Source organism: Phoenix dactylifera, chromosome 17, assembly GCF_009389715.1.
Source record: "Phoenix dactylifera cultivar Barhee BC4 chromosome 17, palm_55x_up_171113_PBpolish2nd_filt_p, whole genome shotgun sequence".
In the NCBI taxonomy this organism is placed as follows: Eukaryota; Viridiplantae; Streptophyta; class Magnoliopsida; order Arecales; family Arecaceae; genus Phoenix; species Phoenix dactylifera.
The window spans coordinates 11,823,219-11,850,282 of record NC_052408.1 but is presented as its reverse complement, the minus strand read 5'-3'; the positions used below and the strand labels follow the sequence as shown (position 1 = coordinate 11,850,282).

The window sequence follows — 27,064 nt, the reverse complement described above, 5'->3', positions numbered from 1 at the left end:
TCCACGTGGACGAGCCAGGGTCCAGGGTGCACGGCTAAGCCTCACCGATGCACCGGGACAGGGCTGGGCCACACTCATGCAATGGGACGAGAAATAAATCCGTCCAACTCTGCGCGAAAGGACGGCGCGCGGGGCGTCAACCGTCCGCTTCATCCAGTGCCTGTCAAGGCTCCAGCTCTTGGGTCACTTTTCTTTTTAAAAATCACACATCCCTTGCTTGTTTCCAGAGAAAGACCGGGAGCGCGAGCCGGGAATCGAGGGCCCTCAATAACCAACATCACGCGAGGTGGAATTATTTCCAAGCCATGGAAGGCTGCGAAGAGGCTTTTGCTGCTTAGCAAAGCATCGGCGAGAAAGCCGTCTCAGAGAAAAGAAAAAAAAAATGTCATCCTCTTCTCCTCCTCTGTCTCTCGCTCGAGCTTCTTTGAACTCCGGAAGGAGTTTCAGAAAGGCACGATTCATTTGCTCTTACTTGGAATGGATTTTTTTTTTTAATTTTAATATTTGTGATTTTTGTGAGTCTTAAAGACTTTGTCGCTTCTCTTTTTTTTTTTTTTGATTTTTTTTAGCTGTAATATGTGGTGCCTGGTGCTAATTTGATCTTCTTTAGGTTTTTTTGCGTGATGTTTAAGTTGTCTGTCACTTTTTTTATCCCCTTTCCTCTTTTGGGGCATTCTCTGCAGTTTGTGTTCCTGTGATCTTGTTTCCTTATTTAGATGGCCATTTCATTTGATCTATCCTGTTGCTATCTTTTCTGGTCTCTTTCTGCAACAGTCTTTGTGCCCTTTAAGATTATTTTGCCATTTGGGTTGGTGGTCGTAATGCTATGTTTTTATTTTGTTTTACCATCCGATTGTGCTCGTTGATTTGATTATTGTAAGTGATGTATGTATAATCTGTGTGTTTTCTGCGGGAGGGTCGTCTTGTGATGCATACTTTTGGCTGATGGTGCAGTGGTGAATTATGATAACGCCTGGATGACTTGAAAAGTGTGCCTCCCTATCTAATTTTGCACGAAAAAAAAAAGTTATTGATGCCTGGAGATAATGTTACATGACAAAAAGAATAAGATGGTTCGATATTCGACAAATAGACTAAGATCATGCATTGCTAAGTAAGTAAATTGGGTAGAAACTGGGAATTAGAACGGATGTTCATGTCAACTGAATATGTTTGTTTTTATGGAAGATGCAAAAAACTGACATGCTGCGATGAGGCTTCTTGGTAGCCAACCAGCCTTATCTCAGCTGGTTGTCACCCCTCTATCTGGGAGAGGTTCAGGGTTTGAATCTCGGTGGTGGTGTTCCCACCATATTTTGCAAGGAAATATGGCTATTGAAATGATCTTTTGGTTTATATATGCATGATATTTTGGTCATACTTTGTGTGGGAAGATATATAGCTTGAGTTAAGAGTAATGAATCAAACAGCTGAGTGTTCTAAGTTGATAGTGCCATTTCCAAGGGGATTGGAAAAATTTTGAAGTTAACTCTAGAAAATTGTCATGGATGTGTGAGGCACCTACTTAAGAAGTTTGAAATTTTATAATTGCAAGGGATCTAGGTTCCTTTATGCTTATGAATGTAACTATAAATGATGTCTCAGGTTTGTCAGTATGCTTAGCTGCCATCTTAGGCTTGTGTTTTGCTTCAACACATGTAAAGTGTACTTGCAATGCCTTTTATCTCTCACTCGCAGGCTTCAAGCAATCAAGATCTTGGTCAACCACATTCGTTTTTTCTAGCTATTGGATCCAAGAGATCTCACTGGCAATATCCTTTTTCATGCCCGCATAGATTATCAATAAATCAGAAGGTAACTGATTCTCCTGGAAAGTTATGTTTTTGAGGAAATATGGCCAACATCTTTGCTAAATACTAGTTTGAACTTGCAATAATATTATTAGCTTTGACTGCTATAAGCCTATCATTACATGGTTCTTCTCTTATTGATTCTTTTTTGCACCACTACAAGCCTGAGCATGATTTTGCACTCTCAACTATCCTGAAAGACAACTCAGCTATGACCGCGATTGAGGAAGATGCTGCACATCTTGGTATCATCAATGTGGATCCATCCTTAGAACAATTTAAAGACCATTTTACCTATAGATCAAAGAGATACATAGAGCAAAAATCATTGATTGAGAAGTATGAAGGGAGTCTGGAGGAATTCGCTCAAGGTGAAATTGTATTTTTGAAATACATGCAGTTGCCATCTACGTATCAGTTTTAACTCTCTAGGTCACCTTATTCCTGCATGAGTGATATATTTACCAAGCGAAATTATCTTACTGGTCACATGCTCCTTTCTTCTTTTTTTTTTTCTTATTCTTTTTAAGGTTATCTGAAGTTTGGATTCAACAGAGAACAGGATGGAATCGTATACCGTGAATGGGCTCCTGCTGCACAGTGAGTTTTCAGGCTATCTTTCAGTTGTCTAGCTTCCGGACTGCTTTGAATTCTGCTTGCTTTTAATTGCTTATATGGTCTCATATTCATTGCGTGGTCTGTTATGTGCTAGTTTTGTGCCAAGGATCACAATTTTAGTGGGACTCTTATCCATTATCATATTCTGAAACTGTTTAATGGAACTGAATAGTGTTGGCTGAAACTGGATGAAATTAGTCTGCCAGTGACCTGGCACTGGCAGTTCAAAACCAAATGCTCTAGTTCTGGTTGAATGCAACACATTTCAGAAGTAAAGAATGATAGAGCCACAAACATGGTAAGACTGTAAGAACGTTATTTTAGTGTCTTTGAAATGGTTCATTCGAACTCCGAAATGATTTCCTTTTGACAAATTTCTAAAACATGATTTGCACATTTAAGAATTTTCAATGTTCAAGATAAAAATGCCACACTTATCCTGAAAATCATGAGAAATAAATCATAATTCTAGTATTTTACTACACTGCCACGATAACTAATAAAGTCTTGTATGTACAAAAGTTCTTTTTTCTAAATCGATATAGAAATTTCATTGACTGATGATTATTGAATGTCATTGCAATCATTGGATGTATAAAGGAGGAAGTTTGCATTTGCTGATGTAGGGAAGCGCAACTTATTGGGGACTTTAATGGCTGGGACGGTTCCAACCACAAAATGGAAAGAAATGAATTTGGTGTTTGGACGATTAAAATTTCAGACACTGATGGGAAGCCGTCCATTCCTCACAATTCCAGGGTTAAATTTCGCTTTAAGCATGGTAATGGAATATGGGTTGATAGAATTCCAGCTTGGATCAGATATGCCACTGTTGATTCTAATGGATTTGCAGCTCCATATGATGGAGTTCATTGGGATCCACCACCTTCAGAAAGGTCTGAGGTCCTTTTTTCTTTTTATAACCCTCAATCTCAGAAATGATTTTTTGTTTTTATATTGCAATATCATGGCTATGACTTGTTTGAGAGCAAAAATTCTAAATTTATATTGCAGGCATGTGTTTAAATACCCTCGCCCTCCAAAACCTGCATCTCCACGCATATATGAGGCTCATGTCGGGATGAGTGGTTCAGAACCACGCGTGAGTACATACAGAGAATTTGCTGACAATGTTCTGCCTCGCATACAAGCAAATAACTACAATACTGTTCAGTTGATGGCTATTATGGAACATTCCTACTATGCATCTTTTGGCTATCATGTCACAAATTTTTTTGCTGTTAGCAATAGATCAGGAACACCTGAGGACCTCAAGTATCTGATTGACAAAGCGCACAGTTTAGGTCTGCGTGTTCTGATGGATGTTGTCCATAGCCATGCAAGCAACAATGTTACTGATGGTCTTAATGGGTTTGATGTTGGACAGAGGACTCAAGAGTCTTACTTCCATACGGGGGAACGCGGTTACCATAAGCTGTGGGACAGCCGACTATTCAACTATGCTAATTGGGAAGTCTTGAGGTTCCTTTTATCTAACCTCAGATGGTGGTTGGAAGAATTCCAGTTTGATGGTTTTCGATTTGATGGGGTCACTTCAATGCTGTATCATCATCATGGTATCAACATGGTATTCACTGGAAATTATAGTGAGTATTTTAGTGAGGCAACTGATGTGGACGCTGTTGTTTATATGATGCTGGCAAATCACTTGGTTCACAAACTCTTGCCAGATGCAACTGTAGTTGCTGAAGATGTTTCAGGTACACCAGCTCTATGTCGGCCAGTTTATGAAGGTGGAGTGGGTTTTGACTATCGGTTGGCCATGGCAATTCCTGACAAGTGGATCGACTACTTGAAGAACAAAAAAGATACGGAATGGTCAATGCAAGAAATTTTGTGGAATTTGACCAACCGCAGATACAGTGAAAAGTGTATAGCATATGCAGAGAGTCATGATCAGGTAGCTGAAATAATGTCCATATGTTAATCATTCACTAATCTTTTGGCACGGTGCACACTGGTGATGATATTAATATTTATTGCAGCAGTTGTCAAGAGTCTAAAAGTTTGAGGCATTGTTGCATCATGTTAACAGTTGCTGTTTTCTTCGAAGTCAAGGAATAGATGATCCTATGACTTTATTTTATTAAATTCTTAGATTCAATTCTCCTGAAAATAGTTCTGCGGGGGAAGGAGATCCTCTATCTTTTAAACACAATACCAAATAAATAGCTGAACTGCAAATCTTTGGACTTAGAAATTCGACCGATTTCATTTTATCTATTCAAGTAAGTTTCTGAGAAAAACACTTTATTTCCATTTTGGCAGGCCATCGTGGGAGACAAGACAATTGCCTTTTTATTGATGGATAAGGAAATGTACTCTGGAATGTCTGATTTACAACCCTCTTCGCCTGTAGTTGAAAGAGGGATTGCACTTCATAAGGTTTATGCCTGTGGCTTCTATCTTAAGCATTTAAAGTAGAGGTCTATGATGGTGGTCTTTCATAAATTTTAATGGTTATCTTTGTAATGTTAAAGTGACAGCATTTTTTGGTAGCTTTATGGCTTCATGTGCTATTATAATTTCAGTGTTAGTAATCACAGAGTATCTCTCTTCTGTATGTCTTTTGTTGCAATTATTGCAGATGATTCACTTCATAACCATTACACTAGGAGGTGAAGGTTACTTAAATTTCATGGGAAATGAGGTATGGTTCTTTTCTGTGTTTAATTTTCTGCTGATTATAATGTAAAACAATACTAAGATTTGAATATCATTTGTCGAGCAGATGTTTGTATGGTGAGGAAGAAAGAGAGAGAGAGAGAGAGAGAGAGAGAGAGAGAGTCTTCCTGATGTGCCTGTGTTGTGGATCAAAACTGGCAGAGTTAACCTAATGATACTAACGAAATATAAGCTAGCATGAAGTTCTTTGAGTTCTTGGCAAGGTCATTTATAGTACAGTAGCTGCTATCGCGATCAATTTTTACTACTCAGTAAAGTGCACGTCCTATTTAAGATACTGGGCCTTGTTTTCTTCTGATAGACAAATGATTCTTGGGGTTGTCTTCTCCCTATATCTCATACTAACCTTGCTTACATGGTGCAAGACTATTGATGCAACCACTTAGCGCTTTTGCATATCTGAAACAATAATAGGAGATATTTAGTTTTATAAATCTAGGTCTTTGAAGCGCAGGTATATAAATATAAGGTGAGTCTTCCTACAATTGATGGTCAAAAGGGAAAACCAAAATCAAGCTTGTCGAAATTAAATCAGCAACCATTCTCTACTACCTTCTGCTGTTTCTTTACTGATTACATACAAGTGGTTAGTAAGCCTGTTTCTCTCATGATTAAAAGAAAGTGATAAATAAGCTGCGAGCACATAAATGCCTAAAAGTCATAGTAATGTTGAACAAAGTGGATTTGAACAAACTTGAATTAATGCTAGTATTCAATAAAGACATATAAAAGCAAGGTTTGCCCAACTGGTACCGAGCATTGTGCCAGCCGGTGACCAGTTCGGTATGGTACGACCCAAGTTGTACCAGAACCGAGGGAGAGGGAGAGGGAGAGGGAGAGGGGAGTGAGGGAGAAGGAGAGGGAAGGGGGGAGAGAAAGGAGAGAGAGGCAAGTGAGAGAGAAAGAGCGGACGCTTCCTTGAACAAAGAGGGCAGGAGAGAGGAGAGAAGCAAGAGAGAGAATGGAGAGAACAAAGAGGGAGGGTGAGAGAAAGAGACTGAGAGAGAGTGCCATATGTATTGGTTTGTTGTTGTCGTCGTTGGCGGCAGCAGTGATGAAGCCCTATACCTAGCAAGAAAGATGAGCAAGGGGAGAAAGAGAGAGAGCAGCGGGCTGCCTCGAACGGAGAGGGCGAGAGAGGGTGGCAAGCACAAGAGAGAGAGAGAGAGACCGGAGAGAATGAAGAGGGCGAGGGATTGAAAGAGAGGGATGCGTACTGGTCCGTCATCATCATCATTGTAGCCGTTGGTGGAGGCAGTAGTGACGAAACCCTAGCCCTAGCGAGAGAGAGAGAGGCCATCGAGATGAGCGAGAGGGTTGTATAAAAGCCCAAACCCAAATCAAATCGGAAGCTTGTTCCATCTCGATAACCAGCTGATTCAGGACAATACTCCCTGAATGAGGTGGTTTAGGATGGTTTGGCCATCTTTGCATAAAAGGGAAACTAGAAAATTATGTTAATGTTAATTTTTTGCTACATATAATTTTCACTAGTGGCCCATGCACCATGCTTGAATTTTTCTTAAAATTTGACTGGCAGAATTTAGATCATGTTTTTCTCTCATTCTCTTGTAACATAATTTAGTTATATTTCATCGATGAGACATTCATCATTCTAAATCGATGCATGAGAATGTGATGGACTCGCTAGAGTATTAACTTTCTCCATTTTGGTTGCTTTGTAACTACAGCACTTGTGAATTAAAGTATGAAATTTTTCTTTCCCATAAAAAAGTTTTTTTTTTATATCCGACAATGTCAGTTCTAGCTGTTTACTCATGATCATTTCTTCTTCCCTAATTATATGCCAATATGTTAACCACCATTGCATATAATCGTTACAGTTCGGTCATCCAGAATGGATTGACTTTCCAAGAGAAGGCAATGGTTGGAGTTACGATAAGTGCAGACGCCAATGGAACCTTGTTGACACTGATCACCTAAGATACAAGGTTTGTGATTTTCCTCATAAATTTATTCTTAGAATGTTACATAAGGTCATTATTCCATGATAGTGTAAGGGGTCTCCCTCCCTCCCTTTCTCTCTCAAACAAAAAACAGGTTTGTTGTCTTCGTATCTCCAAACCTATCAGTTAATTCCATTAATACCTTTCTCTCAAAAAAATGTTGTCTTTATCTCCAATACCCTATCAGTTAACTTAATTCCATTAATACCTTCAAGCTTTGATTCACATGCACAAACCTTTTTAAAGTTGCAATCCACAAGTCATGTTCATACCGAATATAATACATATTTTCTTTCACTGAATATATGTATTTCAAGAATTTTTAGTTGCCTCTTCATCCATATTGTATACCATTGGAATGTACTTGTTGCAACCTTTTTTGTGGCATATGTTTTTCCCTGTTCTATGCTAACTAACCACTAGACCCCAGAAGTTTAAGTTGTCAGGAAAGGGGTCAACAATGTATACCAGACCTTAGTGCCTTCCCCTCACATGTGCTCGGGACCACACATGCAAAGGCATGAATGAGTCAAAACCAACTTGGTAATGAGTCAAGAAGAGAAAAGGCTCAAGATAATAAATGGCTGGTGTGAAAAAAATTGGCTTGAATGAGGATTTGAACCAGTGATCTTTTGCTCTGCTGCCATACTAACTAAGCACTAGATCCGATAAGCTTAAGCTGTTAGGGAAGGGGTCAACAATGCATATCAGACCTTAACAATCTATCTATTAACTCATGCATCATCCGTCTTTTTTAATTTGAGTTTTCCTCTACATCTGAACAATCTGTCTTAACTAAGCATATGTAATCTTTGTTTATTGAAACCAGCACTTGAATGCGTTTGATAGAGGGATGAATTTGCTTGATGATAGATTTTCGTTCCTTGCATCAACAAAGCAGATTGTGAGCAGTATAAATGAAGAGGACAAGGTAAACTTGTTGCAAATAATGGGTTCATGTATGTCATTTTTGTCTTTCTATTTTTCTGTGCATGTTTATTCACCTTGTGCAATTTTTCTTCACGTGTAGTTTTATTGTGGTATACCTTGAGAGGTCAAAGTTTTTATGGGTTATGCTGCTAATAAAGCCCTTTTTGATGACTTATCAAAATATCAAATGCTTATCAACTTTCACTCCAGAACCAGCTTATCTGTTTTTGTGTGTGAACAGTACGGTTAACTCTCCCTAAATGCTCATATCTTATGCCTGAAATGCCTTATTTACAAATGCCAAATTCACAAAATGCGAATATGTATAAAGAAATTAAGCTAGACCACATCAATCTGTTTCTTCACTTCCTGATATGTGCATTCAGTTTTTTGAGGGACTGATATGAGCATTCTCATAGTAACATACTTAAAGTGTTCACTGATACTGAATTTGGAATTAACACTTGCATCTTTTCTGAAGATGATATACATTGTCAAAAGACTTGCTGATCCATTTCTGTAATCCAGCAAACTAAGAATTCTTGCTAATAGTCAACGGGGCTTCATCCTGTTGCTCGGCACCTCTCAGTGCTTGGTTGTGCAAGAGCTTCCAAATTTGACTCAAAAAGATGGCAGTCCGACCATCCTTCTCAAAGAGGGAGGGGAAAAAGGCAATTATCTTGTAACTGCTAAAGTTGACTGGATTGTGTGCAATGCCTTCTTAAGCCGCTGGCTGTATGACTCATCAAAATGGGTCTTTTGTCTATATGTAGAGCCACCTCTCCATTTGGGATGGCCTGGTTCAAATGCCAATATCAGCATTTGTATCAACATTTCGGAGGGGGGAAAAGTACCTTATGCTTAGTGTATTCCTTTCATTTAAATGTTATCTTGATTTGCTGGCTACAGTGTCTCTAAAACAAGAGTTAAATTACTTCCATTCTACTTTTTTAAACCTGAAAGTTACAGCTATTAGCAAGATCATAGTTCCAATTTCACTTGTTTGTTGTTTCAGAAATTTAATATATAGATTTGGTTTTTATCCAGAAACACTACCCAATCTGGTAGAGGGTTATTGTGATAATAAGCCTCCTCTCACCTGTCCACTCTAGACTTATCATTTCTCTGCCCATCCTAAGATTTTAAAGTGAGTTCTTTTTATTTGCAGGTAATTGTTTTTGAACGTGGAGATTTGGTTTTTGTGTTCAATTTCCATCCTGAAAACACTTATGATGGGTAATTTATTATCTATTTAAGATAATTTCTGAAGTTTTCATTTCTTGAACCTGATATCTAATTGTTTTCCAAAACACAGGTATAAAGTTGGGTGTGACTTGCCAGGAAAGTACAGAGTTGCACTGGATAGTGATGCTTCTGAATTTGGTGGACGTGGAAGAGTAGGATGCCATTACCATACCTGACAATTTTTTTGTTTATGCACATTTCTCAGATTTCGTCTGCATTGTTTGCTGCAAGAGTAGTTTGTGCCTTCTATGTCATAAATTGATGCAGCTGCATGATTGCATGTCACATATTACATTTGGACTACTCATACGACATCTCCCAGTTTAGACGTTGCAGCGCCACTCATGGGTCAACATCAAATTTCTAATGTTTACACAAAATATTGAGTTCCATTTTACCATAGAATTACCAAATACTCATTTCTGAGATCAGATTCAGTTTTCCATAGTTTTGCTGTAAGAGCTGTACTGTTGAGACGCTTGACTATGTGTTTAGATGTTGCATAATTAATTTCTCATTTATCATCCCCCAACACTGGTGAATAAGCAGCATGCATGAGTTACATTAGCTTCGTAGGTCAGCATGAAACATCATTGTTCTATTTTACCAGAAGGTTCCTCAATTCCTGATCTATCATATCCTGATACCTGTAATCTATAGATATATTACCTCTGATTTTGCATTGCAGGTTGGTCATGACGTGGACCATTTCACTACCCCTGAAGGCATACCAGGGGTACCTGAAACAAATTTCAACAATCGGCCGAACTCGTTCAAAGTCCTATCTCCTGCTCACACTTGTGTGGTATGATAATCATAGTCTTCTATGTTCTCTTCTTGAAATTGCAGAACGACTCCTATATTGATTGAAATATCCTTATTTACAACTTACAGGCATATTACAAAGTTGAAGAAAACTCTGAAGGCTTTGATGAGGAGATGACGGATACTGAGGAGGCAGTAGCAAGAGACAAGGAACCTGAGAGGGAGACTTCCTACCAAACTGCTGCTAAAGTTCTGGTCCCAATGAGAGTGGGAGATGAAGATGAAATAGAAGATATGGGAGATGCAGAAGCTGATGGTTAAAATTAATTATCGTACAGAGTTATAACTATCTGTTGATAACCTGTAATAAATGCCAAAATGACCTCCAAGTTGGTTAAAACAGGTCCATATTTGAATATTTTATCATGTCCATGATGGAATTGCCATTATCTGTGGTCAACTTGGTTGTTTTTATCTTGATGCCGGAACAAGCATGTTCTTTTGATTCTCCTCAACCATCACAAAGGAATTACTTTTGAGCTCAGGCAAGATAAATAACTTTTGAGATCAAACTGATGAGGCAAAACTAGTGATAGTCAAATGACTAGAGGACAAAAAATAATCTCTTTAAGATATAATGTAAGAGATTTGACTACGAATTTGCTTGAAAAGATATATTAGGGTAAAATTAAACCTTCGATATCGTTATTAGAATTGTTGAAAGATTAACACAGAGATACAAATGAAATATAATGTATAATTTAAGAACATAAGACAGAAAAATTCTCTGTTTAATCTAGGACTTATGGGCATATATGAACCAGTCATCTAGAAGCTTATGGGGATATCAAACTTGAAGAAACTTTGTTTGCTGGATGTTTATAATTATTTAATCCACCGTCGAGGGCAGGTGGAGAAGGGATTGAGGACCTCTTGGATGAAATGCTAGCCAGATCCAAGAGATAACATTCTAATATATCAGCTCGTTAGTTTAAATGCTGAGGTTCAATAAATTTACATACTTTTTTATAGGCTGCTGCAAATAATTCAATCTGAAAGCTTGACAATGGACAACTTTTATTTGCCATCATACAACCTGGATCACATCAAAGAAAAACGTGGCCTGTCCATCTTCAGTTGTAGACTACAGGTGCAATCACATAATTCAATTTTTCTTTTTTAAAAAATAATCATACTGGGTTCCTCCCTCTGCAAACCTAGGTTCCTTAGAGCAGTTGTGATCCTTCTTGATCCTGAACAGCTAGCTAGACATGCAAGAGATTTCAATGCTTGGGTTTGGTACATCTCAACAACATATATTAAGTGACTGAGGCAATACAAGTAGCAAAATGGCTCTTCATGGAGCCTCCATTGATCACCTTGACAAAGCACAACATTATAAAAAATAATAAAATATTTAACATTCCAACCCAATCAGACTGCTATCTTGGAAATGCAACCGATACTTCACAAGGTATCCAAAGCAGTATTGCCAATTCCCAGAGACCACCGTTGAGCAATGTGAGAAAGTATCAGTATTAAAAGTAGCAGTATTATTATTGGCCCTCAATATTATCCAACTGGTGAGGAAAAGAAGACCTTGATGAGTAACCTAATAAAATATATGCTTTTGAAGCCTCTTTAAAGATGCAAGATGCTCCAACCAACTTTATAGTTGGTATGAAGGTAGTCAAACGATGCCATGGATTAAAATTATTTTACTAAGAAATGCACTTCTCCATATTTAAGAATCAAAGTCATATGACACGGCGCAGCTCTCCAGTATTCAAGGCGAACTTTCGGTGTTGGGATAGGATTGAATGCACCATAACTCCTTTAATTCTTGACAAAATGCCCTCCGCACTGGATGATGCATGTTCCTTCACTGCATGGAGAACTGTTTGCAATATTTGAAGTGGATCACCATGGCTGACAACAAGAATTGTACATCTGCAAAAAAAAAAATCTGACGCTCGTTAAAAAATGACCAAGTGTGTATACCAACCACAATAAGGAAGACAAACATGCTAAAGAAGAATGGGAAAGCGGCACTATAAACATTTTCGAACAACATGTATCCAGTTGTCACTTGATAGAGAAATGTCATTTGGAATATACCTAAGCAGTATTTTGGTTATGTTGGCAAATGTAAAGATCACTAGTCAGCATTAGATCTTCTAGCTAAGCATTCTGGTTATGTTGGCAAATGTAAATATCACTAGTCAGCATGAGATCTTCTAGCTAAGCAATCTTCCAAACAAAAATGGATGCGGCTTGTTAATTATGTTTCAATAACTTTGAGCCTTCTAATTACAGTTTATTCCATGTATAGCATGTTCAGTGTTGGTGTTGGCCAAGTATCAACTGTACAGGATAATCTGCTTAGAGAAAAAAGTTAAGTCACAATGACTTTGATACAGGGAAATCAGACAGAAAATCTGATAGAGTAAATAACCAGGGGGGTTTGCATTTTGTGTAGCACGGATGGTGAAGTTACGACGACTCGAGTCTGTGTCAATTATTCTGGCAATGTCTGTTAAGATATTCACAAACACCATATAGCTTATATCATATCCCGAGTCTGTCATGATGCAGATGTACAGAATTAAACCATCCAAGATACTCAGAAGCCTCAGGGCCATCATAGATAATGATGTGAACTGGACCAACAAGAAAGTTTCTTAACTTCATTCATATGACTTGCATCGGCGTCAAACTTAAATGTTGCAATTTCTTGTCTATTCGACAAGTTTCAATGCTATTCAGCTAACAGAAACATGCTAATTCAATACAATCTTAAAATATATTATGATATTTCTGGGTCTATTGAAATGCTCATGCCTAAATGTCTGATATTTAGTAAGAAAAGCTGTTGCTGTTAATCCATATGAATATGAACAATAAAGCATATCATGGAAATCCCGAAAGATATGCTGTTGAAGGCAAGGTAAACAAAAATACCCTTGAAACTCTGCCTCTATTGCTGCAACAGCAGTTGCAAGTCGAGAAGCAACGTCTGCAACACTTTCTCCACCTTCAGGTGGCACAAAGGGATCCTTTTCATCAATTGCCCATATCTCTGAATACTGCAAATTATTTTTTGTTAATAGTTATGGGAAAGCGAAGTGGTAAACAGAAATAGGAAGGTGGATAACACCTTTCTGCAAAACATGATGTAGAGAATATAGTTATTTAAAGGATTGGGCACATGTATAAACCTTGGAAGGTGTATGATTAATTGCATTTAGAATAGTTATATTATTTGAAGATGCCCCATCTTGTAGAGGAGCAAATGTTTTGATCAGGTAAGCACACGTTTATGAGGGAAGCATATTTCACGTTTACCTAGCATATGTTCAAACTTCAAACCCATAAATGAGAATATTTATCACCATAGTTTTACAAATAGCTCACCTTATCATGTGAAAAAAGCTCAAACAGTGCTCCAAAAAATCGTTCCCGAAGCTCTAGCATCACCTGTATGACAAGGTAACCAAACACATTATATTATTACATTCTAGGGATAATAGGGAAAACAATAACGACAACAATCAAACAAAATCAATAAAACATTTCCCTTATACAAAGGCAACAATGTGTTCCAGAAATGAATATATAGACTGCAGAAGCAAGTTGAACAATATTAATCAACCAAATCGAGAAAGTTAGGTGTAAAAATCATTTCTTGAGCTGGATATTTGTGTCCTTCTGGTGTCGACCATTTTTGCCTCTTAATGAATGCAGTAATTGAGTTTATTAATATTCATGTCATATATTTCAGTCCATATATGCATCATCAATCTATAAAAAATAAAATGTGGATTAAAATGATATATAAAAGTTGAGGTACGTACATGTATGACTCAGAATTATCAATTTATCTATTCCTGTAACCGGTCTTTGGTTACATATCTTTCTTTCGCTAATATTAGCTGTCTTTTCTTAAATATTCTTGAATTATCATAGCATAGGATTCCTAAAGCAGAAATAAAATGTTGTTAGGGCATTTACAAGAAAATTTGAAAATGAACTATCCAAATTTCAAAGAGAGAGGCCTTCTAAAAAAAAGTGAATGAGAATATCAATTCATGTCATTTTATTTTTTCCTCCCTTCACCCAAAGAAGTGGATCCTTGAATTCCAAAAATGAATAGGACTTATATACAACTTAAACCAAAATTAATTAATCCCTAAAGTTTAACAAAAACTTATTATTAAAGCTCATCAGGGTAAAACTTCCAGAATAGGAGGATCATTCATGGAGATAATCGTCCGGTCCTTTCTGCCCTACTTGGAGCAAAACATAATGGAATAAAACTGCACTTTTAGGGAATGAATCATGAGGGTTAAAATGTGTTATATCTTGATGCATTGATGCATTATATACCGTAATAATTCTGATAGCACATTGTATTATATAAATTCAAGACTCTGAGTTAGAATGGTAGATGTTCTCACTCTACCACTGTATCTTCTTACTGCATTAAGAAACTTTGCAACAAAGAACAATTTAGGAATTTTATGATGCAGCCATTATGTTTACTTATTTGACAAGCTTGACAATTTTAGTTTGTTTTGCTTATGTCCAATTAATACATATAAGATTTTCTCACTTATATATCATTGTTATCTTTGTCATGGCCCTTGAAGGGAAAAGAAAAGAGACAAAAAAAACTGAGCTGCAAAAGAATTTAAGCAGATGCCTATGCACTAAACTACAGAAAATATGTAACTGAAAAGCAATAGGAAGAAAATAGAAAGTACATAAAATTGCTAATATAATGTTCTCCACAAACCTGGAACAAATGCATGGGAAGCAACTTTCTTTATACTACTATACAAATGGAATGCCTATGCATCTCCCTTGCTGTCTGACTCCAACCTGGGAAGCATACTCCTTTAACTCTTTCAATTTTACGCTCATTTTTTTCTTTATTTTCCAAATTTCCCCTTTTAAATGGTGCAGACTAGTAAATGCACTAATCTTTCTTCCTATGATGTCATCAATTGAGCCAACAGATGTGCTGATATTGAATAACTTTGCTCTGCACCTATGGCCCAAGTTCATGCCCAAGCTACATACGAATCTTGTATGAATGCCTTTTTCTTTTTTGGATAGAATTGCAAATTCTAGATATAATATGCTTACTTTACATTGAGCACTTTCAAATGAGATGCCTAGCACATTAGCGACTTCTTTGGCAGTCTGAGTTGTTCTTGAAAATGGAGAACAGCAAATTCGAACGGTTTCTAGCAGGATGTTCTTTTCCTCGAGTTCCTGCATAAACAAATCTGTTTTAGCAAAAGAGAATATCGAGTAAGTGTCACAAAAAGTAAGAGTGCATCTAGAATGTATGTATTATTTCTCTAGGAATTTGTCTATCTTTGTCTAATTGCATGTTATATTGCACACATTTAGCTAACATTATATGTCCTACTTAGTTTGGTTGAACCAATCTTTTTACTCATAGCTTTAAAATTTCCTACCATAGCTGCAGTTTGAATATTGGAAGATGCAAAATCATCTGGTCAACAAGCTAGAACTATGCAAAGAAAATAAGAGCTAGTATGATAAAACAACTTTATCCCTTCCTAGTGCACACCACTGATATTTTCCTCTCCCTTTTTATGTGAAAAAAAGAGTAAAATTCATGTTACAAAGGGGAAAACAGAAGTTCACTAACATTGTCAAATTTCATCTTATGACCTTCAGCAAAAATTATTACTAAAGGCTGAGTGGCGTAAGGGTCGAAGGGAGCAATTTATGATCCTAGGGGTATCACCTATGGAGAATCACCAAGACCTGAACTTACAAGGCTTTCTCACGAGAAATCTAGAGAGAATGGGCAACTAGGAATGCATTGTGTGCTGCCCCCTATCTATGCTGTTGAGATGGTGAGACATTTCTTCATAGGAAACTCTCACAGATATGGTAAGTGCCAAAGAGGACTGCCTTCGCTGTCTAGAAGGCTTGCCTAGGCACACATATATTTTGAATCATGTTTGAACATGGAGAATGCGAACGACTTATATGTTAGTACTGGATGTTGTCAAGTTGATGCTTCCCATATGCTTACTACACCTTATTTTATAGGTTTTGTATTATTTGTTGAATTATAACTAGTTTTTACTTTCTTCTTATACCTATTAATTTTCATGGTCTATTAATTTTGTAGTACCTTTACTTCTGGGCTATTGCCTTGGAGCCTGCTTAGCACTTAACCACCAGGTGGTCTCCTGAACCACATGTTTGTCATTTATAGTCTTCTAAAACACTGATTTGGCGAGGCACATGTTTTCATCTCTGAATCCTTCTAATATTTATTTCATTATTTTGTTGGCAAAGCCATTCATCATCGAATAACATGCAATTGTGACAGCAATAGAAATATGATAATGTAGCCAGATGCCTCATGGTACTCTTTAGAAAAGTGGAAGCATTGTCGTAATTCAATCTCACAAACTATCAAAACCTTAGGCAGACTGTCAGAGAACCATCCATCATAACTCATAATTAGAAAGAAGCCTCATTAGATAAAGATTAAAGAATGATACCTTCAGAAGTAATTCTCCAGCCAGTCGCGCTTGATCAATACCCTCGGAAGCTAATCCATACTCTTCAAGTGTGCCATTTTCCTAGAACGGATAACACCGAACATGTAAATATAGAAAAGGACATTTCAAGGATTCATGGCCAATTTACATAAAAACATGTAATATTTCAAAGAGCTATATTTTGCAAGCTCCAATCTTTTGGCATTAAAAATGTCTTTTTCTAAAGAGTATCAGGATTACCAGAAAACGCAACCCTAAAATACATTTCATCAATAAAATTAGAAGAACCAAAAGATTTCTTCTTTCTAATTCCAGAAAACAACAAGACTGATTTGAATGAGAGAGAGCGAGAGAAACGAACCATGGAAGAAACAACAAGGCCTTTCTCGTTGGGAATACTCTTCCCGTGCCTCAGAACCCAATAGCTGTTGCGAAGAAAGGGCGATCCCTCAGCCATCTACGAAAAAACTTCGACAAGAGAAGAAGAAGAAGCGAGAGAAAAATCGGAGCTTTTCCGCTCGCTAGCCGAGACGAATGATTCCAGTTTAACGCGCCTCTCCCTCCCCGCCTCTTAAAAACCGACTCACTTGGATGCACATGTACGCCCCTCGCGAAACAAAAGAAGAGGAGTGCATCAGTAAAAATGGAAGTATATATATCAAGTTCCATGGCAAAGGGAAGGAAAAAATCCTTGCTCGGACGGGTAAATTGTAGCCTTCCCTTGCCCGACAGCATGCGGACGGCGATACCTATAATAGTAGTGTAACTTCAAAAAATAGGGGTACTCATATAAGGTCGGCGCCTCTTATTTCTAGGATTGCCGACTCTTCAGCCAAATTTGAGACGAAAGGATTCCAGCCTTTTTTCTCACGTGCTGCTCACGTGCGATAAGATCGGTCGAGGTCGCCAATGGTTTCATCTTACTCCTCTCTCCTTCCATCACTTCTCCCCCCTTTCGATTTCCAGATCCCAAGCCAAAGCCAAAGCCAAACCCTAACCCTAGAATTCTCCCTCTCGGCGAAGGATCTTACAAAACTGTAACCTAGAAGGAAGAAGACCCTCGGGAATTGTCCCATCCATGGCGCTCAATCTCCGGCAGAAGCAAATGAGTAAGTCCGCTCCTCCCTCCGATCTCGATATCTTCTTCCCTCTGCTTCATCCCCCAATTCTGATCCATTTTTCTCCCAGGCCTCATCGTCCGCATGCTGAATTTGAACCAGCCGCCGAACCCCGGCGGCGGGATCTCCACTGCCGCCGGCTCCGAGGAGGTCTACAAGATCCTCATTATGGACGCCTTCTGCCGTGGCATCCTCTCCCCCCTGATTCATGTCAATGACCTCCGGAAGCACGGCATCACCCTCTTCTTCCCCATCGACAAGAACCGCCAGACCGTCCCCGACGTCCCCGCCATCTACTTCGTCCGCCCCACGCCGGAGAACATCGACCGTATGGCCGCCGACGCCGCCCGCGGCCTCTACGAGTCCTTCCACCTCAACTTCTCCTCCTCCCTCCCTCGCCCCCTTCTCGAGACGCTCGCCTCCAAGACCCTCGAGAAGGACGCCGTGCACCGGATCTCCAAGATCTACGACCAGTACCTCGAGTTCGTCACCCTGGAGGACTCCCTCTTCTCGCTGGCACAGCCCAAGACCTACGTCCAGATCAACGACCCCTCCGCAGGGGATCGCGAGATCGAGGAGATCGTGGAGAAGATCGTCAGTGGCTTGTTCTGTGTCCTCGCCACCCTCGGGGTTGTGCCGGTAATCCGGTGTGCCCGCGGTGGCCCGGCGGAGATGGTTGCTTCAGCTCTGGACTCCCGCATCCGTGACCATTTGGTGATAAAAAACAATCTTTTCTCAGAAAGTGGTGGTCTTGCGAGCTCCTTCCAGCGCCCGATCCTCTGCATATTTGATCGGAATTTTGAGCTCGCAGTTGGGATCCAGCATGACTGGAGCTACCGGCCTCTCGTCCATGACGTGCTCGGAATGAAGCTGAACAGAGTGACCATGCCTGCAGAGAAAGCTGCTGCTAAATCTTATGAATTGGATGACTCCGATTCGTTCTGGTTTTCCAACAGTTGGTCTCCATTTCAGAAGGTTGCTGAAGAAATCGAGATCCAACTGAGCAAGTACAAGCAGGACATTGATGAGGTGAACAAGCGGACTGGAGGGAAGGATGGGGTTGAGTTTGATGGTACTGATCTGATTGGGAACACGAAGCATCTGATGAATGCTGTGAACTCACTCCCGGAGCTCACTGAGCGGAAGAAGATGATTGACAAGCATACCAACATTGCCACCGTGCTGCTGGGTGAGATCAAGGAGAGGTCTTTGGATGGTTACTGCAATCTTGAGAATGACATGTTGACCAAAGGAAGTGTAGATAAGAGTCAATTGCTTAGTCTTCTTAAGGGGAAGGGCACAAAGGTGGATAAGCTTCGGCTTTCGATAACATACCTTCTCTCTTTGGAGACCACACCACAATCTGAGGTAGAAGCGATAGAAGCAGCATTGAGGGAGTCCGAGGTGGATACTTGTGCCTTTCAGTATGTGAAGAAGATAAAGTCTTTGAATGCATCATTGGCAGCTTCAGCAAGCTCAGCAAGCAGGAGCAACATTGTGGATTGGGCTGAAAAGCTTTATGGGCAGTCCATTAGTGCGGTGACTGCAGGTATGAAAAATCTTTTATCAGGTGGAAGGCAACTGGCATTAACAAGGACAGTGGAAGCATTAATGGAAGGGAAGCCAAACCCAGAGGTGGATTCTTACCTGGTGTTTGATCCACGAGCCCCTAGATCAGGATCTGGGTCACAATTGAGGGGACCGTTCAAAGAAGCAATTGTATTTATGATAGGTGGTGGAAATTATGTTGAATATAGGAGCTTGATGGAGCTAGCACAACGTTCACAGCCTGTCAAGCATGTCCTATATGGTACTACAGAGGTCCTTAATGGGGAGGAGTTTGTTGAGCAGCTCATAGAGTTGGGGCAGAAGATGGGTCTAGGAAGCAGTGGAGTGGGTACATCCCAATAAGGGGTGTAAGTTTTGCATCATGTGCTGTTTGTGGTTGAGAGTTGTGGCAGATAATTGGTACTCAGACTTAAGAAGCTAATAGAGAGCTTTCTTTATCTAGAATAGCCAGATTTTCTGGCAATCTTAGATGAAGCGATAAGATGCTGACATTCTTTGTGACAGGAAACTTGCCGTCTGTACTCAAGTGAGTCGTATGTCTGCCACCATATGCTTTTCTTTTCTGTTTTACTTTCATTTTTTTATTGAAAAAAAAGAGCCTAGTTTGATGCTGTTTGTATGTTAAATTCTGAATCCGCTGACCTAAAGCAATTAGTTGTAACCTATTCTATTATCAAGTTTAGGATGAGCCTTGCTTTTGTGATGATGTGCTTTTAACTTTTGGTGATTAAGGGCAAGCATTTGCATATAAGAAGCGTGAAGGTACTCTTCCCAAAGAGAACACATTTTTGGTGCATGCATCTCTATCTGTATTGTATGACTGTGTGTGTACCATGTAAGGATGCATTTGCACTTGTTTTTGATTCCTTGTATCTCTGTTTTACAATTGATGGCATAATGATAGGCTTTTAGTGCTGCCATTTTATTATTGAATGTTTATGAAACTTCAGTAGATTTTTAAACAATTTTATGACCATCATATTATTATCTATTTGGGAAGTGAAGAGAGCACATGGGCATATGATTATTGTGAAAGGAGATGGTGATGTTGAAATATATATTTGATAAAACTAGGGAAGCAATCAGTTCTTTTGAAAGGTTGAATATGTGTTTTTATAGGACCAGTTCAGGACAATCTTTTTTTGATGGCCTGACTTGGTTTCTCGTCGGTCATAGAAGTTCTGAAAGGGTTCCTAGATCAAATTTGGATAACCAAAAGAAAAGAAAAACAAAGAAGAGCTGGATTGAGCTTGCAAGAAGGGGGTTTTGGTGAGAGTTTACATTTTCATGGACTAGATGTTTGATTATGTAAAGATGGCATCTCAAGTGTATGGAAAATGGTATGTTTTTTGTGCTTGTGTTTTGGCTTTTGACATCTTTGATGGAATTCTTTTTTCTAGCTAATGTAGTTGGAAACTTATGTCCAATAATACGTGAAAAATGGTCTTTATCCGTCTAGTCAAATAGATAGATTAAGTTTCTTAACAGCTAATACTCTGGTTATCTCAGTGCGTGACATATTCCTAGATGAACCAAGTTATAGGTTTATCTTGGATGAGATGAAAGGCCTCAAAAGTTTAGAAGAACCAAAATATGCTAAGATTTTGGTGAATATATAATGACTGAGATATTGGCCAATATATTAAAATTAGGAGAAACTACAGTCTTTTAGACATTAATTTTAATCTTTTGTATAAAAAAAACCCATTTAAGATAGTAAAATAAAGAGTAAAAATTGCAGCTCATACATTGATTTTATATCAGCCGATGTTTTGGAGTATGTTGGTTTAGATTGGCTGATATACTGAGGTTATCAGTGAGGCTGTGGTTGGTTTCAATGAGTTTTGGAACTAAACTAGATTAAAATTGACTGATTGTTCCAAAATCAAGTGTTGATGGTTAATTTTGGCTTGATTCTACTTACGGTTTGGTTTCCGTTGAAGCTTGAAACACTGACTGGTAAACCTTTCAGCTAAGATGAAAACAATGCATATAGCTATTATGGGATTGCCTTTTCAACTCATGCATACCCTTTATCTTATTTTACTTATGTTGCTAAGAAAAAACATCCAATAGCCTTTGTTTTGCAAAACAAATTACATTGGAGACCTTTTTGATGACATGTTCTTCATATGATTTAAAAGACAGTAGGTTAATGGATCTGCTTGACTTACATGCATAAGCAGAATTTAAATTTGAGAAGAAAACCAAGGGTTGGAGGCAGCATACTAGGTGTCCTTCAATGGAATGTTCATGTACAATTTTAATGTTGATGAGAATACTGAAAAGCTGAATGTTGAACAAGTTTGAAATGAGTCCTTAGAGTTCAGGGATTTATGTTTTTGATGATACAACACCACCTATCTAAAGGTTATCATAAAAAGAGGAGTTAGTAGATGCCTAGTTGAAGCAACTCATGTATTGACTGCAAAATAAGTGGCCAAGGTGTTGGTTCGATGGTTGAGCTAAGATAATGCTCAAGATGCACAAGCATTAATAAGAAGTCACAGTCACTGGGAAATATCAATGTAATAGATGGAATAGAGGAAATGAAGGTTTGGTGCTAGTGACAGCACTCATCAGTTGTGGAGCTAAGATGAAACTTGAAGGAGCTTCCGGAGCATCATCCTTAACCATACATTGATTTGATGTGAGCAATTGTTGAAAGAGCGACAAACCTCTGCCTAAATTCTCAGATGAAAATGTGGATAGCTAAGTGCACCATCGAAACAGTGCTGTTAATAATGTAGATAAAGGGGGAAAGATGGGAGAAACAAGCTGCAGACAGGTTGAACTTTATGTTAGTGTCTGGAAATAAAGTAGGATATTTGCATACACTAGCTTACAGGTGGACTGCTTGGTGTGTACCATGTGTAAAGGTGAAGCCATGGGAGATGATTATAGGAATCTTAAGGAGTATGTGGATAGGCGATTAGTCATTACTATGGATAATATATTGTTGAAATTACACTTCAGGTGGCAAGAATATCAAGACCGTGAAGGAAGTATGAAGACATCTAAGGTGCTAGAAACTGATGCTGGTAAAGAGGAAGTGGTGACTTCATAATGTTTTCCAATCTCAATGCAACAAAGAAAAAGGCATTTGGTTTCATGCCATGGCATTTAATGGTTTGATGAATGAATAAATGAGTAATCATGCATGACTTGTAGACAATCTTTTGGATATGTGTGCCAGCTCAATGTAAGGTTGCAAAGTATTGAATCAAGGAAGCAATACTTTAAGAGCAACCTTAATGTCTGGTCAAGCATCTTGACTTGGAACAATGATCAAATAAAAAAAAATACACTACTTGTAGGCCGTAGAATGCTGTGTTCCACCACCTATGCAAATAGAGGTTAATTGACAGGATCTTGAAATTAAAAGGCTGAATTGAAAATTGTACAGGCAAAGGGAATAAATTTTGTGGAATAGGAGTCTGCAATGGTCTAGGGAGAGGGGACAACTAAGAGGTCTGCAGACTGCAGTTTGTCTTTAAGATGCAAAGCAAAAACAAAACTGAAATATGATCGGTGAGTCAGAGAAGCATACAACAAACTTAAGAAAATAAAACCATGATGGTGTAAACCTAGACCCTAAAAGGAGAATTTTTGAGAACCAAAGAATTTGCTGCTACATAAATGACTGTCCCAAAGTGTTTTCCTCCAGGTACAAGTAAAGGATTGAAGAAAAGAGGTCGAGCGACAACATTCAGTGAGCTGGAAGTGAAAGAGACCAAATAGAATCTGGTGTCATTTAGTTTGGTCCAGCAAAGTTAATTTGCAAAGGCTCAGAGAGATGAATAGAGGAATGAATAAAAATGCAACAGCCCATCGAGGTACAATTCTAAGAAAAGGGAAGCTAAAGGGGACCAAATATGTCACCTAGAGGACTTAACAGAGCTGAAAAATTAAACCGAAGCTGGGGTTCAAGAGATGCTCTAGACCTTGTAACACAGGCTTGATAGGTAAGTCTATTTGAATCTGTTCAGAGAAAAAGAACTTCAGAGATGAAATAAGAGGTAGATACAAATTGTAAGATTCTACCAACAAAATGGAGTCTCATTGGTGATGGTGAAGTGTTGGAAGAATAGTTCCTGAGCACTGTTCACTTGCTGAAACAAATTGCCTGAACTTGATTGTTAGGAGATTGCTTTGCTGTTAGAACCTTTAGGAAAAAAAAGCCATCATTGGAGCAAGCAACATTTGTTAATGTTCCAGCAGTGCACGATGGATGATGTGGTATTAGAAGCTTATTTATAGAACTTGTTAGATAGAAATCTCTTTCTGCTAGATGTTTGTGATCATCTCCTCCTTGTGAAAACAATGAGGCAGTTAGTACCGATCCAGATTAAGAAGTTTTATGTTCCACTAGTGTCCAAATTGGTTGTGTGCTGCATTCTCATATATATTTGTTTCTTTCTAGATGGTGTAATTGGTTTTCTTTTTTATGTCCTAACAACTGTCGCTTTAAATAAGAAATTATGAATCCCCAGGATATCTTCCAGTACTGTATTTTTTTTTTCTAGTATGCAATTTGTTTTAGGGATAAGAGTAATCATATGGCACATGAAAAATGTAATTCTCAACAACCTGTAATTACTACTTTCACAGGTCTGTTTGATGATAATTGATAATGGATTACAACGTAGACAGACCATGTAGTGAATCACTTGTCTGTCTAGTTTCAGATGAATTCCCAGCATCCATGATATAAATGTGAGATGAAATGTAGATTTTGTAATTCGGTACCTCTATTCCACATTCGGCAGATTTGTCTAAAGATAGGGTTTGAGGATGGATTGACAATGCAGCATTCCCATTGAAATGTTGTAAGATGGAAGCCTTTATATGACACAGTGGAGCTAGTGCATCTTTGACATTCAGATGTAAAATTTTAAGGACTCGGTTCACGATGGATCAACAGTAGGCTGGTTTCCTACTTGGCAGATGGATGGTAGTTCAAAGCATATGTGAACTACTATCTTGCTAGTTCGCAAATGCTTGTGCAGCACAGTTAGATTATTGCTATTTGGCAATGGAATATTGAAATTGGTTTCTTGTAAAACACCTTTATTACTTGTAAAACACCTTTGTTTCGTGCTTCAAGATTAATTGCAATTGTAGTTGAAACGTTCTTTGCTTCTGTTTCATTTCTCATCCTTGTACTCTTTCTGATTCTGCTTTATGATTTATTGCAGTTGCCATCTCTGAAACGTTCTTTTTTGTGCTGTCATCAGTTAAAACTGTTAGATAAATTCCAGGGCCAAGAAATGATTGTACGATATTGGTTGTTTGACAACAAAATCACAAGATCGGCGCCATTAATTCTGTCAAATTAAACATAATCATGCCTTGTTCCTAACTCGAGAACACCAAAATCATAGGTGGCTTCAATCTTCTGCAAGTTGCAACGTGGCCAAAGCCACCTTCCAAAACATGCCTTCGAAAATGTAATTCCTCAGTAACTGAGGCAACAACCTAGATATATCCGTCAGGGACATGATTGACCATTGTATCTTCTCAAAATACAGACCCTCTCCCATTGTCAGATTTATCATATGGCCTGTTCCATTGATTCCATGAATCAACCTTACCCCCTCTCATTGTCAGATTTATCATGTGGCCTGGTCCATTGATTCTTTGAATCAACATTAGAGCTGAAAACAGATTGGATATTAATATATTTATATCTGTATTTATATTTTTCAGCAGATATGAATTCAGATATAGATATTAAATATTTATCAAGATTAGTAGATGAATACTAATGGGACATGACTTATTCATATTTGTTTTAAATTGATGCTGAGACAAATTAGATATTTGTTATAGCCTTTTTCTCTTTTTTTTTGAAAAATGGATATAAGTTATATATTATTCAAATATAAGTCAGAGTCTGAATTGATTTCGGCAATGAAAATCAATATAAATGACAGTCACTCAATAACCTTTAAACATTATTGTTAAGATGTAAAGGTTTCTAAACTCTTGTTATCTCAATGGTCTGGTTTGGTGATTGGTGGCTTGACACTGAGATGGAACCCAAACAATCATGAATCCAAGCAAGGTGTATATATGTGTGAGAGAGAGTTATGCAAGGACAGGAGTTGAAATAGACCAGGAATTAATTAAAAGTGTTTAATAAGAACGGAATTCTGTCCTTGACAATTCCCAAATTTACCCATCTAAGCCTAGCTCAGTATTTTCATGCTATTTACAAAGAGTAACGGGAGAAGTATGGCTGCACGTGCATTTATCATTTGTCAGAAGCCAAAGGTCTGAGACTGCAACTCACTTCTCTACTAACACGGTGCTGGTAGGATATAAATATCACGGGAGTGTGGTGGTAAAATCAAGGAAAACAAGACAGGCAAGCTTCTCAAAATATTTTTAATATTTTAATAGGGCTCAACTTGGGTATCAAGACTTAGATTTTGTACTTGGTGTGATTAAGGCCCAATTTGGTAAAGCTTTTAGAGGATCAGAAAGTATTTTTTGGCCTTCCAAAAATACTTTTGAATATTATAATGGTGTTTGGTAAAGAATCAGAAAGTTATTTTGGTTATGCCATAAAGCTAGAAAGAATTACTTGAGAAAAGCCTTATTTTGGAGCTTTTCTCCAAAAGTACTTTCTGACCAATATTGGAAAATCATTTTGATTTTAATTAAATTTTTCTGATGATGAAAATGTCATCCAACAAATCTCATAATTATATCTTACATCATATCATATCATAATATATTATTTTACTATAAAAATAATATAATTAATAATATATTATGCAGTCTTATATTATAATAGTATAATATATTATATTATTGTAATAATACATAATTATAATATAACATATTCTTATATTTTATTATAAGCATAATATAACATATAATTACAATCATAATTTTACATTATTATTATTATAATAGATATATTATGATAATATATGATATTATTATAATAATATTACAATATACGATTAATAATATAAAGATAATATATTAGATTATATTAGATTACATTATAGTTTATTATATGATTATATTTTAATAATACTATATTATTATGAAATATATATAATAAAATTTAATAATAATCTAATATAATCTATTATTAGATTAGATTGTGATCCATTATATTATATTATATTGTTGTAGTATATTAGATTATTAGTATATTATATATGTATACACACATTAATAATATATATGATAATATATTTGATTATATTACATTATATTATATTCTATTATATGAATCTATTATAATAACATTATATTATTATTAAGTATATATAATGATATTTAGTAGTAATATAATATAATCTATTATTAGATTAGATTCTAATCTGTTATATTATATTATATTTGTGTATTATATTACAATATTATTATATTATATTATATTATATTGTAGTAATATTGTATGCTTAATAATATATTACTATAATATGTCATATTGTATTATGTTATATTATTATGTTGTAGTATTCAAATTTATATTACACTATATTATAATAATATTATACAAAATAATAATATTTTATTTTATAATAATATATAACATTATATTGTATTATACTTCACTACGTAGTACTATACACTATCTTTTATTGTCATGTTATTATATCCAAAGTACTTTTTTATTTTAGTTACCAAACATATGTTAAAGTTTTATAGTATTTTAGAAATGTAGTTACCAAACAGCAAAAAACTTTTAATAAAAACTCTACTTCTAAAAGTTTTATTTTTTGAGAGCTCTACTTCTAAAAGATTTAAAAGCTCTA

At 37.2% G+C, this 27,064-nt stretch overlaps 3 protein-coding genes across 5 annotated transcripts; 2 read left to right on the top strand and 1 right to left on the bottom strand.

Moving 5' to 3' along the window:
- The first annotated feature begins 129 nt into the window (after positions 1-129).
- LOC103701163 (1,4-alpha-glucan-branching enzyme, chloroplastic/amyloplastic-like) lies at positions 130-10,502 on the top strand. The gene is made up of 14 exons (XM_026802226.2): positions 130-451; positions 1,699-1,815; positions 1,975-2,182; positions 2,342-2,411; positions 3,056-3,325; positions 3,444-4,350; positions 4,719-4,835; positions 5,038-5,100; positions 6,980-7,087; positions 7,932-8,033; positions 9,201-9,268; positions 9,348-9,429; positions 9,966-10,082; positions 10,172-10,502. Exons 1-14 carry the CDS (start codon positions 383-385, stop codon positions 10,361-10,363), a joined length of 2,490 nt encoding a protein of 829 aa, XP_026658027.1. The 5' UTR covers positions 130-382; the 3' UTR covers positions 10,364-10,502.
- An 835-nt stretch (positions 10,503-11,337) lies between these two features.
- On the bottom strand, positions 11,338-17,275 carry LOC103701091. Its single transcript, XM_008783051.4, has 6 exons — positions 16,958-17,275; positions 16,597-16,677; positions 15,191-15,319; positions 13,457-13,519; positions 13,004-13,128; positions 11,338-11,992 (listed from the first exon to the last, which is right to left on the bottom strand). Exons 1-6 carry the CDS (start codon positions 17,051-17,053, stop codon positions 11,800-11,802), a joined length of 687 nt encoding a protein of 228 aa, XP_008781273.1. The 5' UTR covers positions 17,054-17,275; the 3' UTR covers positions 11,338-11,799.
- A 163-nt stretch (positions 17,276-17,438) lies between these two features.
- LOC103701090 (SEC1 family transport protein SLY1-like) lies at positions 17,439-24,433 on the top strand. 3 transcript variants are annotated; one of them, XR_005506695.1, is made up of 3 exons: positions 17,439-17,705; positions 17,785-19,809; positions 24,053-24,433. XR_005506695.1 is itself a non-coding variant. In XM_008783050.4 (2 exons), exons 1-2 carry the CDS (start codon positions 17,675-17,677, stop codon positions 19,623-19,625), a joined length of 1,872 nt encoding a protein of 623 aa, XP_008781272.1. In that variant the 5' UTR covers positions 17,439-17,674; the 3' UTR covers positions 19,626-20,000. The 3 variants fall into 3 exon arrangements, 1 of the variants encoding a protein (XP_008781272.1); XR_005506694.1 differs by having other exon boundaries at positions 23,895-24,433; XM_008783050.4 differs by lacking the exon at positions 24,053-24,433 and having other exon boundaries at positions 17,785-20,000.
- Positions 24,434-27,064: the final 2,631 nt, after the last annotated feature.